General features: G+C 56.9%; 1 protein-coding gene across 1 annotated transcript in view; it reads left to right on the top strand.

Annotated features, from left to right (window-relative positions):
* NCOR2 (nuclear receptor corepressor 2) overlaps positions 1–14,254 on the top strand; it is a gene marked incomplete at its 3' end in the record, with an annotated part of 47,973 nt that overhangs the window by 23,941 nt on the left and 9,778 nt on the right. Inside the window, exons 11-22 of the mRNA XM_010145827.1 lie at positions 293–396; positions 2,968–3,118; positions 6,892–7,044; positions 7,446–7,532; positions 8,029–8,306; positions 9,073–9,436; positions 11,045–11,272; positions 11,384–11,636; positions 12,260–12,411; positions 12,828–12,968; positions 13,080–13,242; positions 13,900–14,248. Of these exons, the coding sequence (XP_010144129.1) occupies positions 293–396; positions 2,968–3,118; positions 6,892–7,044; positions 7,446–7,532; positions 8,029–8,306; positions 9,073–9,436; positions 11,045–11,272; positions 11,384–11,636; positions 12,260–12,411; positions 12,828–12,968; positions 13,080–13,242; positions 13,900–14,248 (2,423 nt within the window). The remainder of the gene's footprint in view (positions 1–292; positions 397–2,967; positions 3,119–6,891; positions 7,045–7,445; positions 7,533–8,028; positions 8,307–9,072; positions 9,437–11,044; positions 11,273–11,383; positions 11,637–12,259; positions 12,412–12,827; positions 12,969–13,079; positions 13,243–13,899; positions 14,249–14,254) is intronic.

Genomic DNA, 14,254 nt, shown 5'->3' with positions numbered 1-14,254 from the left:
CGCGCGGCTTCTAAACCCTCCCCAGCCTCTCCATGAAGGCAGCAGGCAGCTGAGAGCCTCAGAATACCCATTTTTTCCAGCTCCCGGCTCCAGGCTGGAAGGGCTGGGTCCCTCGGGGGCTAAGGTGGGAAGGGCTTTGCAAGGCCGGAGACCTAGCACTGATGTTTCCTGGAGGGCTTCCCCTCCCGTACCTCAGCTTGACAGAGACTGGGTCAAATCCTGTGCTTAATCAGCAGTCTGAGCTGACTCCCTACAGACTGAGCCCCCCGCTCACTGGCTTTGTGTCCTACAGGTACTTCCCTCAGCTCTGCCTCAGGAGGAAGCATCACCAAGGGAACACCCACATCCAGACCCCCGCCGGAGTCACCCATCACCTACCGAGGATCCATCACACACGTAGGTCTCTCGTCTCCGGCGGGTTTTTCTTCCTGGCAGCTGCAGCTTGTGGTGCTGGATGCGGGGGCTGGGGGCTTGCAGGGTGCACTGAGTGTGTGGCACGGGGCTGAGCAGTGCGGGTCTGATGCTCCCATCCCGTGGAGCCCCTCAGAGAGGTCTGCGGCCAAAGCCTTTCCAAACAGCCTCCGCTTAGGATGGCACAAGCCCTGTCCCCTGAGCTGAGCCTGAAGAGCAGAGCTCAACAAGCCTTACAGCGTGTCTAAACCCCCCTTTTCTTCTTGTAGCTGTCAGGAACAGAGCAAAAGCAGCTTTAAATGGCTCTGGGGAAAAAATCCTGCCACTGCAAGAAAGTGGAGGGAAGGAGGAGATGGGTGGGGGGCGCAGGCCAAGCAGAGGAGAGGGAGGCTGAGACGTGCATGTAAGGTAGCAAGGTCTCCTGCCAGGGCTGAGCATGCTGTGCTGCAGGTCCTGCTCAGAGGCTCTCTGGAGCAGGAAGATAACTGTGGCCTTAATCTCTACCATCCATCTTCAGAAGAGCAGCTGGCAAGCGGGCGATAGTTTTTTTGCAGAGTGAGTTATTGCTCATCTGGTAACAGAGCGGAGAGCATTAAAAAAAAAAGATCTGTTTCCCGTGGGGATTTTATCGGGCCATCATTCAGACATTTAAAGCCACTCATGCTCAGATTTTTGCCTGCCTGCTTCAAGGAGGGTGACCATGTTCCCTTTGGCTGTGGGGACCTGAACCTGAATCTTGGCCCAAAGCAAAGGCTTATCTCGCCTGGTGCCCTGCAACCAGCAGCTGGGAGCGAGTGCTCGGGGGCTGTAAATAACTCATGCAAGAGAACGCAGGCTCCATCCCCTCACATGCCCCTGCAGCAGCTGTGGGCAGCAATGGGTGGACAGGAAGGGTCTGGAGCACCATGTGCCAGACATCAGATGAGCAGAGTTTGCCAAGACACTATTTTACATCCATCTGGATTGCTTTGTTTGGCTTGGGAATAAGTATGAAGCCCAGACCCAGGGCATTACCTGCCTCTGCTGCTGGCCCAGCAGCCTGCATCCCTCTGCTTACGCTGGCGAGAAGGAGCCCCCCGTTCCAGCAGCAGCCCCAGGTACCAGGGCTGACATTTGATCTCAGATTAGTCATGCAGTTCACAGAAGGCAGATCTTGAATATATGCTCTCTGCTCTGAAGCCATCTGTCATCACTTGCTTTCAAATCCCCTCTGAGCACGTCCGCGGAAGGCAGGTGACTTACCTGGGGCTGGGAGAGCCGTTACTGGGTGCACTCTGAGAGCGAACGATCAGAGCATTGAACCCTCATGCTGGCACATCCCGGCAGCTGCAGTGGGATTCAGAGGGCTTGGTACAGAGTAGGGGCACCTCCAAGCTGGGGTGGGGAAGCAATCTGCCCTGGCACAGCCTGGAAGAACCAGCAAAGCCCCGAGGCTTCCCACGAGCATCAGCCCTGGGGGTTGCTGGGGTTAAATGAGCAGAGTAGGAGAGTGTCAATGAAGAGCTTCGCTCTGACAGCATCGCTGTGACTTCCCTGCAGCGGGGTAGGGGACCGTCACCCCACAGCGGCTGTTCCCAGTTGGCACTGACAGGTTGTGATAGCAGCGGAGTGTTAATCACCAGCAGCATCTTCAAGGACACCCAGCTCTGGGTGTTTTGAAAAGGGGTCAGAAGGGGACAAGTGGCTGTGAGCTGTGTCCGTGTGTGCCTTGGGGGAAAGAGAGGTTTTAGTTCACACCACTTCAGGCTGATGCTGTTTCTGTTGGCAAGCTAACCGGCAGCTTCTGCTCCCCGACCTGCTCCAGGACCGGTCTGGCTGATGCCTGCTGCCTCGCCCGGGCATGCTGCCAGCTCCTGCGCACAGGCAGCTCTCTGAAGGTCACACTTGCTGCCAGCAGATGTGCCCTGGGTGGGCAGGACAGCTCCGTGGCTCCTGTACCTGGCTGGGAAAATGGGCTGCAGGGAAAAAGCTAACGCTGAAGTCGTCCCTGCCGTCACTGAGGTGTCCCCGGGGAGGCACCAATTTGTGCCCCCAAACCTTACGGGGTGGAAGCGAGCAGGTAGCTTACTCCAAAACATACAGAGTGAGAGAGCTGCTGGTTTGGATGTTTGTGCTGTCCTCACCCCCCACCTCTTCCCAGCAGCCTCGCACAGATCACGTACCTTTTTACCGCTCCTCGTTATCGTTCTCATCAATAATTAAGCTGTAAGTCCCTGCACCAATTTGTGCCCCCAAACCTTACGGGGTGGAAGCGAGCAGGTAGCTTACTCCAAAACATACAGAGTGAGAGAGCTGCTGGTTTGGATGTTTGTGCTGTCCTCACCCCCCACCTCTTCCCAGCAGCCTCGCACAGATCACGTACCTTTTTACCGCTCCTCGTTATCGTTCTCATCAATAATTAAGCTGTAAGTCCCTCGCTGTTGGCTGCGCCAGGAAGCGCCGGTCGGGCGCATTCTCCCTCCGCTCAGCCTCCCGCGGGGAACAGCCTGTCCCTGTGCGCGCGCTTGCTTAATTGCTTGTGACACTGTTAAATATGGATCTTGGTGGCTTTCCAAGGGCACCCCGGCAGAAGTGCTGTACAAAGGAACCATTACCAGGATAATCGGAGAAGACAGCCCCAGCAGAGCAGAGAAGGCGAGAGAGGATGCCATGCCCAAAGGACATGTCATCTATGAAGGGAAGAAAGGCCACGTGCTGTCCTACGAGGGTAAGTCACAATCCTCTGCCTTTTTAGGGCAGGCGCTGGGCCATTGTGCCGCGGTGGCCGGGAGTCGGGAGCTATTTGAGGAAAGGTTGATGAAGTGCAACGGGTGAGCCGTGTGTCTTTGCTTCCAGCATCGTTTCTCTCCCTTCCCACCCTGCCTGCCTACAGCCTGGCTGGGTTTCCCTCTCTCCCATGTGATGATCTTGCCTTGGAGGCAGCAGGGGCACGATGGGACCGTGGCTGTGGAGAGGGTCTGTGGTTTTGATTGGTTTCGGGGAAGCAGAGAAAAGGAGAGGACCAGATGGGAAGGTATTGCCTTCATCCCTAGCATCCCTGCACAGGAGAGGACTGTCTGAAAACATGACGAGAGCATCCCCAAGCTCTTGGGCCAAGGCAGGACTCAAGAACCTGCAAGATAGAGGCAAGTCGTGTAGTTTGGCATAAAGGTTTATTCGGGTATCAGAGTCCTACCAGCACCTTGGGCACCGCACAGCTTTCCCAGCATGGGGCTGCCTTGCAGGAATCCTTCTGGGCTGCACTGCACTGTTCCTCAGGATCCCTTAAGCTTTGCTACGGCTTCCGTAGCTATTGGAGGGGGTGAAGCCATTCCTGTGCCCCACAAGGAGCCTGTCTGAGGGGTGCATTGGTCTGTGGCTGGCTGCTATCTCCCAGAGGTGCTGAGGACACCAAGGGACCAGCCTGGAGCCCCATCTGGTATAAGAAGCTGCCCTCAGCAGTGTCTCTTGTTAACTGGGCTGACCCTGCCCAACTTGTGCAAAGAGTACAGCGGAGCAAAGCCTGGCAACCAGCCAGGCTGCTCCTGACAGGGCTCTGGAGAGACCCGAAAGCCGCGTTGGAGCTCGCTCCCCCGCTGCTCGGTAACGTGCCTCCTCGGTGAATGCCGACGGTGCCTCGCTGCGTTAGCAGTATCAGCAGGCAGGCACCAGCTGCTCCCGCCTGCTCTGCGCCTGCTCATTGATGGCAGCACTGGCCATCAAAGCTGCTTTGCAAGTCCCGGTGGTGCCCATTAGAGACAAGCAGATGTTTCTCTCCAGTGAAGCTGGAAACGACTCCTCCATGCTCACCTTTCATCATGTGCTGGGCCAGGCATCTCTTGGCATGGAGCTGGGCTCCTCCTTGCCTGCAGCTGGGGTTGGGAAGAGCTGAGTTACAGATATCACAACCCCACGTTCTCTTGGGGCGTGTGCTCTGGTGTGATGGGGTTGGCCATCCTTGTGTGCCACCTCGCTTCTGAGTTGGGTTTGGAGATGACTAAGGAGCAGATCCTGACCTCAGCTGCACTCACCTGCCTCAGCAGGTCTCTCTGGTCGGCTGCTGTGCTGCCTCCCTTGCCAGCACAGAGCATCCCTTTTAGCCTGCCTGGCAGCCTGGCCTCTGGGGTCAGTTCCGCAGGCAGTGGGTGTCCAGCAGAAGATCCTTTCCTCTTGCCCAGAAGCACAGGCAGCTGGTTTTATCGCAGGGTGGTGGTTTTATCTGGAGCCAGAGGAGGTGGAGGGTTCAGGTCTGGCCATGGGGGACAACTCACAAGCTTCAGCTGATGCCACCTCTCTGTGTGCCCTGGGGCTGCAGGGACCTTTCAGAACAGCGCTCTGTGCCATGCCTCTCACCTGCTGTGGGGAAACCAGCTGGTCTCATGTTTGCTGTCACCTCTACCCTGGATAAGAAGTGTCACAGCACAAGATTTGTGTCTGGGTGCCCTTTGGGACAGTTGGCAGGGCTCAGACCAGGGAGGACGCAGGAAGCGTTGCAGGATTCGTTTGTGCAAGAAGCTATTTTAATCTCCTTTTCCTGGGCTTGGAGTCGAATGATGTTGATCTCAAAAATCACCAGGGAAGAGACAGGGAAGGCTCCCAGCAGCGAGGGCTGCCCGTGCCCAGAGCTGGGAATCCTGCTCTGGGCAGCAGAAGAGACTGGCAGATAGACTCTTCCCATTGCACACACTCATCAGCATCAGCCCATCTCCGCGGCTGCAGCCCGAGCCCATCGCCTCTCGTCCTACCCTCCGTGGACACGGATGAGGAATTAAATCCTTCCTCTCCACAGCAGCCTTTTACATGCTTGAAAGCGTTCATCACATCCTGAGTGATCTTGCCTGCTCCTGCAGCCCAGCCAGCCCTGCTGCCTCGCTCCTTCCCCCCGTACAGCCCAGCGAGGCTTCGCAGCCCAGAGCGGAAGAGTTAAAAAAAAAAATTAAATAAGAAAACTGTGAAATTGTTGGTGATTATGAGTTTTGGCAAGCAGAAAAAAAATTGCAAATTCTTTAGTGTCATGAGGGTGCTTAAAATAAAAGAGCTGTAATGAGACGAGATCCTGTAGCATGTGCAAGCTGAATTGTGCTAGATTGGTTATTCTCATTCTGCGTGTGATTGCTGATGGCTTCTGCAAGGCAGGAGACGCGGGTTTGGAGTGATTTCCTTTCTGTTTAGTCTCTCTTCTCCCTCTCACCCTCCCCCTGCTTCCCAGCAGTACAAAGGGTGCCCGGGACCGCGTCCCCTTCTGCAGAAGGGCTGTTGGCAACAGATGTGCCGTGATGACAGGGTGCAGGCGCATCGCCCCGCGTCAGCTGCAAGGTGCTTGGCTCCTTCTGAATGTCACCCCCGGATTTCTCCGTCGAATGAATCTGAAGTGAAGGCTCAGGGACAGATCTCCCTCTTGCAACCTCAAACACTTTCAGGATTGAGTGGGTGCTGATTGCAGAAACCAGCAGTGGGTGTGAGGTTGTAATAATCCCATTTTATTAATTACTGGTTTTACCAAGGAGAACTTCTTTTCTAGTTGTCCATGATGGAATGAATGTTTTTAACTTCTCCTCTGTTTTCTTTAATTGTATAACCATCTTTTCTGCCCACAAAGAGAAGGATCAAGGAACTGGGAACCTTGCCAGGGGCTGGGCGGTGGGCAGAGGCATTTACCTCTCCAAGCCACGTCCCTGCTTGGAGCTCATTCCACAAACACGAGGTGTTTGGCTGGATCAGAAGCTGCCTGCTAAATCCTCAGCTGGCTGCACACGATGGATGCCCATCACCCAGGGGGCTGCCCGGCACGGGCAGGGCTGTGCTTGCAGAGGGGTGAGGACTGTGGCTCAGTTGTCCGCTGGTTGTTTGCAGAAGAATCTGCTCCAGGTTCAGACGAGGAGGGAGTTGGTCTCCCATCACGCTAGTGCATGCTCCATCAGTCCTGCATGGGACTTCTCGCCATCTCTCCCAGTTGTGCGGGCTCACCGCTGTTCCACAGGAATCATTCTCAGCATTGTCTCTACCCCCTTTTCACTGACTTTCTCTCCCAGGGACTGTCTCAGCAAATGTTAAGGCTGGCCAAGATCCCAAACAGTAGGTGTCTAGCAAAAATCAAAACAAACAGGGGAAAAAGAATAAAAATCCCCAGACCCACGGGGCCAAGTTCAGTGGAACCGCAGCTGCTCACACAAGCGCCGTGCCGGCTCCGGCCTGTCCTGCTGCCTACATGATGCCCCCGCCGGGGAGGGAGGGAGGGAGCAGGACGCAACAGGGCGGGTGCTCCTACCCAAGCGGGAGGCACGGATCTGCAGTCTGAGGCAGGCAGGGAGGGGAGAAAACACCAGCTGAATTTCTTGGAAGCCAACCTCGTGTGATGTTTCTGGCGTCGCTGAGCCGTGGCTGATGCTGGGATGGGATCTGACCTTTCAGCAACACGCACAAACAGCAGTAAACACCCTCCCTTGGCCAGCGCTGGCTTTCGGTGCTCCTCATGGTGTTTCTTGGTGTTCTTTTCCCCAGGTGGAGTCGCTGCTTCTCAGGGCCCCAAAGAAGACAGCAGGAGCTCAGGAGCTTCGCATGAGACCACAGGAACCAAGCGGACCTACGATATGATGGAGGGGAGGATCAGCCGGGGCTTATCAGCCCGTGATACCTTATCTGCCAGCATTGAAGGTGGGTCTGGGTGAAACCTTTCACCCATGCTGTGTTAGTAGTCACCCACTACTAGAGACCCCGTCTTGTCTCTTGTCTACCTGACACACCTTCCTGTGCTGTGTTTTGGCAGTGGTTAGCTGATACCCTGCAGCATGTCCCAGTAGGACAACATCTGACCAGCACGGGAGAACAAGGGACACACGCTGCCCATTAGCCTTCGGTCTCTGTACTGCTAGACCAGTTTCAAGAATGGAAGAAAGCTTATTTAAAAAAAAAAAAAAACAGAGAATGAAATCAAGTCATTTAGGAGTTATTGGTGTTTTTCCTTGTCCCAGGAGTCCCCTGGTAGCACGGTTGTATATTCTTTGTAAATGAACTCCTGTGTCACAACCCAATATTCCCTCTTGGATCTGTTCTAGGTCTCATGGGTCGAGCGATCCCTCCAGACCGACACAGTCCCCATAACCTAAAGGAGCAGCATCACATGCGGGGCTCAATTACACAAGGTAAAGCCTGCAAGCAGAAGATGGCCACGGCCAGAGGTAACGTGGGGAAGTATCTCGCATGCATGGCTCCTTGTGCTTGTTGTCAGGCTAGGGCAGGAGGAAACAAGGATGGACACACCAAGGTCCAGCTGCAGAGCTCTGCAGCCTCGGCTATGTGTTCAGAGAGGTTTTCAGTCTTGATCAGCTTCCGCCAACCCAAGCTCTCACCAGGGTCAGGGGTAAAATTCTCAATGACTTGTCTGAAGGCAGGTTGAAGCTAGTACGAAATGGGTCCAGAAAGTGTTGGTAGATGTGAGGTGGTCCAGCTGCATTAGCGATACGCTGCTCTGTGTATGCTCTGCGTGTGCTGCTCTGTGTGCTCAGTCAGGTACCAGTCCCCTGAGCTACACGCATTAACTAGAGACCCCCTTGAACAGAGCATCCTCCTGGGGGCTGGGAGTCCAGTGTCTGGCTGGGACTTCACCCTCTGCATGCACCGTCTGCTTGGGGGTTGCAGGAATACCTCGGTCCTACGTAGAGGCCCATGAGGACTACCTCAGAAGAGAAGCCAAACAGCTCAAGAGGGAAAACACTCCACCGAGGGACTTACCTGATGCCTACAAGGTCAGGTCTCACGAGGGCCTTACTCCTCTGAAAATGAAACCAGCCCATGAAGGCCTGGTGGCCACGGTGAAAGAAGCGGGAAGATCAATCCATGAGATTCCCCGGGAGGAGCTGAGGCGGACACCGGACATCTCTCTGACGAGACCTTTGAAGGAAGGCTCCATCACGCAGGTGAGTGTGGGGTGAACAGCAGATGAGATCGGTCACCCCTGCACAGACCCTGGGGACCATTCCCAAAGTAAAAGGAGAGGAGAGAGGCTTTGGGATGCTGACATCACTGTTGAGAATCGAGGCTCTGCTCAAGTACGGTTTGCCCTTCCCCATCCTTGGATCTTTAAAGGTCCCTTCCAATCCAAACCATTCTGTGATTCTGATCCTTCCCAGCAGATAATTACAGAATCCAGGGAAGGGAGTCCAGCACGCCCTGGCACATTAAGAAAGTGATGCTCCATCCACGAGCCTACACGGAAGGGGCCACATTTGGCTCTTGTTCAAGGCCAGAGCCAACGCGGTGCCCTCAGCGGTTGCGACTGAGTGCGCATAATCTTGGTCTCCTCCCTTTGCGGGCAACCCAGCAAGGCCGGTAGTTAGGGTGAAACGTGGCATGCTGTCTCCTGTTGGGCTCCAAATATTTGGAGGGTTCCCATGGCACCTCGTTGTCCTACCTCATTTCCCAGTGTGTGTGTAGGAGAGAGGCGTGATGGGCACAGCCAGCCTTCGGCAGTGACTCATCATCATCTTGTTGGAGCACAGCAAGACATGCAAGATGGGCCCTCCACCCTGCCCTGCGCCACGTGGAGCTCTCCCCTCTGCTTGGCTGATGGCTGTTGCCATCTGGCCGAGTAAACTGGCGTACTGACCCACTGAACGAGACGCGGTCGCTGCATCCCCTTCTGCTCTACGCCCCTTTGATGTCTCCTCTGCCTCCTGTCCCCAGGGTACCCCGCTGAAGTACGACAGCAGCTCTTCCTCCTCGGGTACCAAAAAGCATGACGTGCGCTCCATCATCGGCAGTCCCGGCAGGACTTTTCACTCCGTGCACTCGCTGGACGTCATCCAGGACCCGAGGAATCTGGAGAGAGCTTACGAAGAGAGCCTGAAAAACAGGCCAAGCCCAGTGACAAACTCGGGTGGCTCCATTGCCAGAGGGGCTCCTGTCATTGTACCCGAGCCGGGCAAGCCCCACCAAAGTGCCCTTGCCTACGAGGACCACCAGGCAGGGCACAGCACAGCGTTCAGCAGCCACTTGCACAGAGGATCTCCAGTGTCCACACGGGAGTCCACGCCGCGGCAGCACGAAGGTACTTGGCAAACCTTTTTTTTGATGCTGATTTCTAGCAAGCTGAGCAGGCAAGTGTCGGGGGGTGGCTGCTGACCCCACCCGCCCAAGCCATTCCTGGCAGGTGCCCATTGAACCTGTTCTCTCCAGCAGCCCGTGCCCACTCTCACCCATGGCCGTGGCTGATTCACGGCACGGGGGCAGCTGCCAGGGACAGCTGGGGCTGAGCTCCCTTCCTGGGGGTGCTCACAGGGTTGCAATGAGGGCAGCCCGTGTCTATGCTGGGATAACCAAGGGGAGACTTGGACCACGGGTGGTGAAGCTGGCGGTGTTTCGAAAGCATCTTCCCTGTCCCGGTGTTGGCCCAGGGCACCCTTGTTTCTAGAGGCAGGCAGGAAAGCAGTGCTTGGTGCACTGGGTGGGGAGATCTTCACACTGTTCACCAGTCTGTGTGTGTGTTTGCCTGCCCTCGTGTGTTTATGGCTCATCCATCACCTGGGCACCTGAGTGCCTCACCTCCAGGAACATCTAATCCCTTCTGAGCTGGCGGGTTGGGTCAGTCACTTTGGAGGAAGCCTTCAGATGTTGACAGCTCTTTGAGATGGGCACAATGCAGGGCAGGCAGCACCTGGGTGGTGGGGAGGGATCCCCGGGGAAAAATCAATGTTCCTGCAAAATGCCAGCGGAACAGTGGGTTTCTGCATGTCTGGAGCTCACAGAGTTTTGGGGTGCAGAGGAACTACAGGAGGAGTCCCCATGGCATGGGTTGGAGTTGGAAGGCACCTTTCCCTGAGACGCCTGAGCTTTCCTTCTGCCCCAGCAGCAGGTTTGATTTATGAGCAGCCCTGCCTAGACGCCAGGCTTCATGAAAGGAGCAGCAGCGGTGCTTCACGTGGCCTGTGTTGCAGTTTCAGTTGTTCTTGAGTCAGCAACAATGAGGCTGGATCCATCTGCCTGCGCAGGAGGGAGCTGCTCCTTGCTCCCCGAGCCAGGACCAGGCAGTGTTTGATGTGCAGTCTGATGCAGGGGCTTTGGTCATGCTTCTTGGGGTGGCTCTGTGTCAGCTGCTGTCCCCAGCCTGCCCTTACGGATGCAGGAGCTGGTGATGCTTATCCCAGGTTGGGCAAGAAGTGCCATCCTTGCCCAGCTCAGGATGAGAGAGCCAAGAGAAGCCCCTGGCATGAGCCAACCTCACCTCTGTGTGCTGGGAAAGAACTTATGGCTCCATAGGGTGGTCAAGCGCTCTGAACTGTGTTCCGTCACCATTGCCAGGAGTTTCGGGGTCTCCGGCTCTGCCCAGCAGTGGTGACCTCCTTGTGCTGAGAAGCATGGCAGCAAGGATCCACCACCAGCTCCTTGTGCAGGCCAGGATGGACTCACAGACTGCCTGGTGTCGAAGTGCTGACGTGGAGGGGTGGTTTGGAATGGGCTTCTCCTCCCGGGTGCAGCCAGGGTTTGGCCTGCCTTGGCCTTGGTGGCGTAACAGGGCATGGCAGAGGAGGGAAAGGTCCCCTGAGTTCAGGGTAGCTGCGAGTATCCCCGGGGAATACGCTTGGCCTCAAGCATCCCTTAAGGATAGAGCTTGGCCTCCGCGCTCACTCGCTGACTCATTTCCTTCTGCTCACTGCAGGGAGCATCACTGCCGGGAAGCCAGTGTCCCAGGACAGAAAGATCACCCCCACATCGAGAGAGCTCACCAACTCCAAGTCTCCGCATGCGCCTGTGGCCGACCACCACCACCCCATCTCCCCGTACGAGCACCTGCTCCGTGGTGTGAGCGGGGTCGACCTGTACCGAGGACACATCCCGCTGGCTTTTGACCCCGCTGCCATCCCCAGGGGAATCCAACTGGAAGCAGGTACCTTCAGCAGGGGCACGGTCTGTCTGGGATTGGTTTTTTCCCTGGTTATGCTCTGAAAGCCTGACATCTCTGGGGAAAACCACCACACCTGCTCCTTTTCTCTCCCAGCTGCTGCTTACTACCTGCCAAGGCATCTGGCTCCGAGCCCCACGTACCCCCACCTCTACCCCCCGTACCTCATCCGGGGCTACCCGGACACAGCCGCCATGGAGAACCGACAGACCATCATCAACGACTACATCACGTCGCAGCAGATGCACCACAACGCCGCAGCCACGGCCATGGCGCAGCGGGCGGACATGCTGCGCGGCTTGTCGCCCCGGGAGCCCTCCCTCGCCCTCAACTATGCAGGTCCTCCCAGCATGGGGTTTGTGGCCGTTTTGGGAGAAGGAGATTGGCTCAGACCAGCGCTGCCAGCTCCAGCGCGGGGGCCAAGGGCTGAGCCAGCAGCACGGTGACAGCCAGCAGTGTAGGGACGAGGCTGGGCAACGTGCAGAATGGCTGGGGGGGAATTTGATGGGGGGTTTCTTGCCATCTTTAATTAATTGAGGCTTCTTATGTTCAGCTCTGGTTATGGGTCATGGGAGCACTTCCCAGCCGGGCACTGCTGATCTTCGGAGATTAAAACACGCTCCCAAAGGATATCTAGCTTTCTGCAGAAAGCGGAGCGTGCTGGGGAGCGCATGGGGCGCGGCGCTGCCCCCTCTCCACAGGCAGAGCCGTGTGGGCCTTGGCTGTCACTGCCTGCAGCCCCCTTGCTCCACAGGGGCAATCTCAGCATTTTCCTCCCCGTTATTTCCAGCAGTAGCACAGGCTGTGTTTGCCCACAGGAGGGTCTCCCCTGACAGCCAGCACCTGGGGGCTGTGTATGCTCTGGCATCTCTTGCTCTGCACCAGAGCCGTGGGACGGGTCGGCCCTCCCCAGCACTACTCCCCATTCCAGCAGCTCGGTGGTGTCCTGACAGTCCTCTTGCTTCTCTCTCCAGGAATCATTGACCTGTCTCAAGTGCCACACCTGCCCGTCCTCGTGCCCCCCACCCCCGGCACCTCTGCCACCACCATGGACCGCATCACCTACATCCCTGGCCCCCCACAGACCTTCGGCAGCCGGCACAGCAGCTCCCCGCTCTCCCCAGGTAGCGCTGCAGGTTGCTTTTCCCACGGGAAACAGGACTCCCTGAACAAACTCAGGAGCTCAGCAGGCCAGGACAGATGGGGGGAGCCCAAATTCATTCTCACTCAAGGACCAGCCCACTGGCTTCCTCAGACCAGCTCCTCTGATCTTGCATGTTGGGGGCTTCCTTGCTTTTCCCCCTTCTTCCCCAAAGCGGCAGCTGGCGAGCAGCACCTGGAGACGGTGCCAGGACAGCTATTGCATGACGTGCCCAGGTTTTGTCCCACAGGTTGCCCCCGTCTGTCCTGCTCCAGGTGGCCTTGGATGGAGGCGGTTATTATCTGCTCTGCAGACAGAGCGATGTGAAGAGCAGGCAGCATTCCTCGGGGGAAATCACTGTGTATGCAGCCCTTTCACTGCCTTTTGGTTGGGTTTCAGGAGGCCCCACGCACATGACCAAACAGTCGGGATCGTCAGTGTCCGAGCGAGAACGGGAGCGGGAGCGAGAACGGGAGAGGGAGCGTGAAAAATCCATCCTAGCATCCACGACAGTGGAGCACGCACCCATCTGGAGACCAGGTGGGCTGGGGAGGAGCCTGGCACCACGTCTTGGGGCCTGTGCTGGGTGAAGGTAGGGTTGGGGCTATAAAACGAAGAGCTAAAGAAGCCCTTCTTTGTATTTACCCCCAGGTACAGAGCAGTCCAGCAGCCGTTCGTCCTCACACTCTCACAGCCACCAGCACTCTCCCATCTCGCCCCGCACCCATGAGACCATCCAGCAGCGCCCCAGCGTGCTCCACAACACGAGCATGAAGATCATCTCCTCGGAGACCCCCACCCCTTCCGTCCTGCGGTACGTCCCCCCGCTTGCCCGGACCCCTCCACTGGTGTGGTCAATTAGTGAACATCACGTGGGGCACCGCTGAGATGGAGCAGGGGTTGTTTTGGCTTCAGTCTCAGTGTGAGCAGGATTGGGGCTTCCAGGGACGTTGTGATGGGGAGAGGCAGATTTTGGTGCCCTATTCCTTCACTTTTCCTGACAGCCTTTACTGGAACCAGGAAAGAAAGCAGGAGTGTCCCTGTGCCCAAATACAGGTATCACTGGGAGGTGAAGTTATGAAGATCTCTGGGACCTTCCTATGGGTTTTCTTCTTGCCAGTCAAGGCATCCAGGCCACAGCCAGTACCTCGTGGGCAGTTACTGAGGTGGAGGGCTCCATCCGGACCCTCCTCACCTGCTCCAGCACAGGCCAGCCCTGTGCTCAGGAGCCCTGGAAGGACCTTGGCCCCAGACAGGCCATCCAGGCCACAGCCAGTACCTCGTGGGCAGTTACGGAGGTGGAGGGCTCCATCCGGACCCTCCTCACCTGCTCCAGCACAGGCCAGCCCTGTGCTCAGGAGCCCTGGAAGGACCTTGGCCAGGCAGAGCTGAACACTGGGGCTCTGCTAACAGCACTCCCCTTTCTCCACATGCTTCTCTCATCTTCACCTCATCTTCATTTGCCTTCCAGATCCTCCTCCACCACTACCACGTCACCAATCCGCTCCACCGCCTTCCCCTCGGCCTCTACCCTGCGCTCCTCCATCAGCATGGCAGACAGCTATGCGGCCCCGATGGACCCCGCCGTCCTGCAGAAGGAGGCCTCAAGGGCACGGGAAGCCAAGGCAGAACGATCCCAGACTGACAACAACGTCTTCACCTCAAAGCTGCCCAGCGGGGCCAACCTCGAACAGTCGCCTTCACCCATTAAAGCCATGGAGTCAAGACCTTTACCTGCCTCTGGACCTGGTTCTTCTCATCACTATGGTAGAGGACAGGGGAAAAGCCAGCAGCACCATCACCCTCTGGACCAGCAGCACGCAGCT

This window comes from Buceros rhinoceros, unplaced genomic scaffold (assembly GCF_000710305.1).
Source record: "Buceros rhinoceros silvestris isolate BGI_N320 unplaced genomic scaffold, ASM71030v1 scaffold18521, whole genome shotgun sequence".
In the NCBI taxonomy this organism is placed as follows: Eukaryota; Metazoa; Chordata; class Aves; order Bucerotiformes; family Bucerotidae; genus Buceros; species Buceros rhinoceros.
Note: the sequence above shows the minus strand (reverse complement) of the source record. Positions and strands in the feature narration are given on the sequence as shown.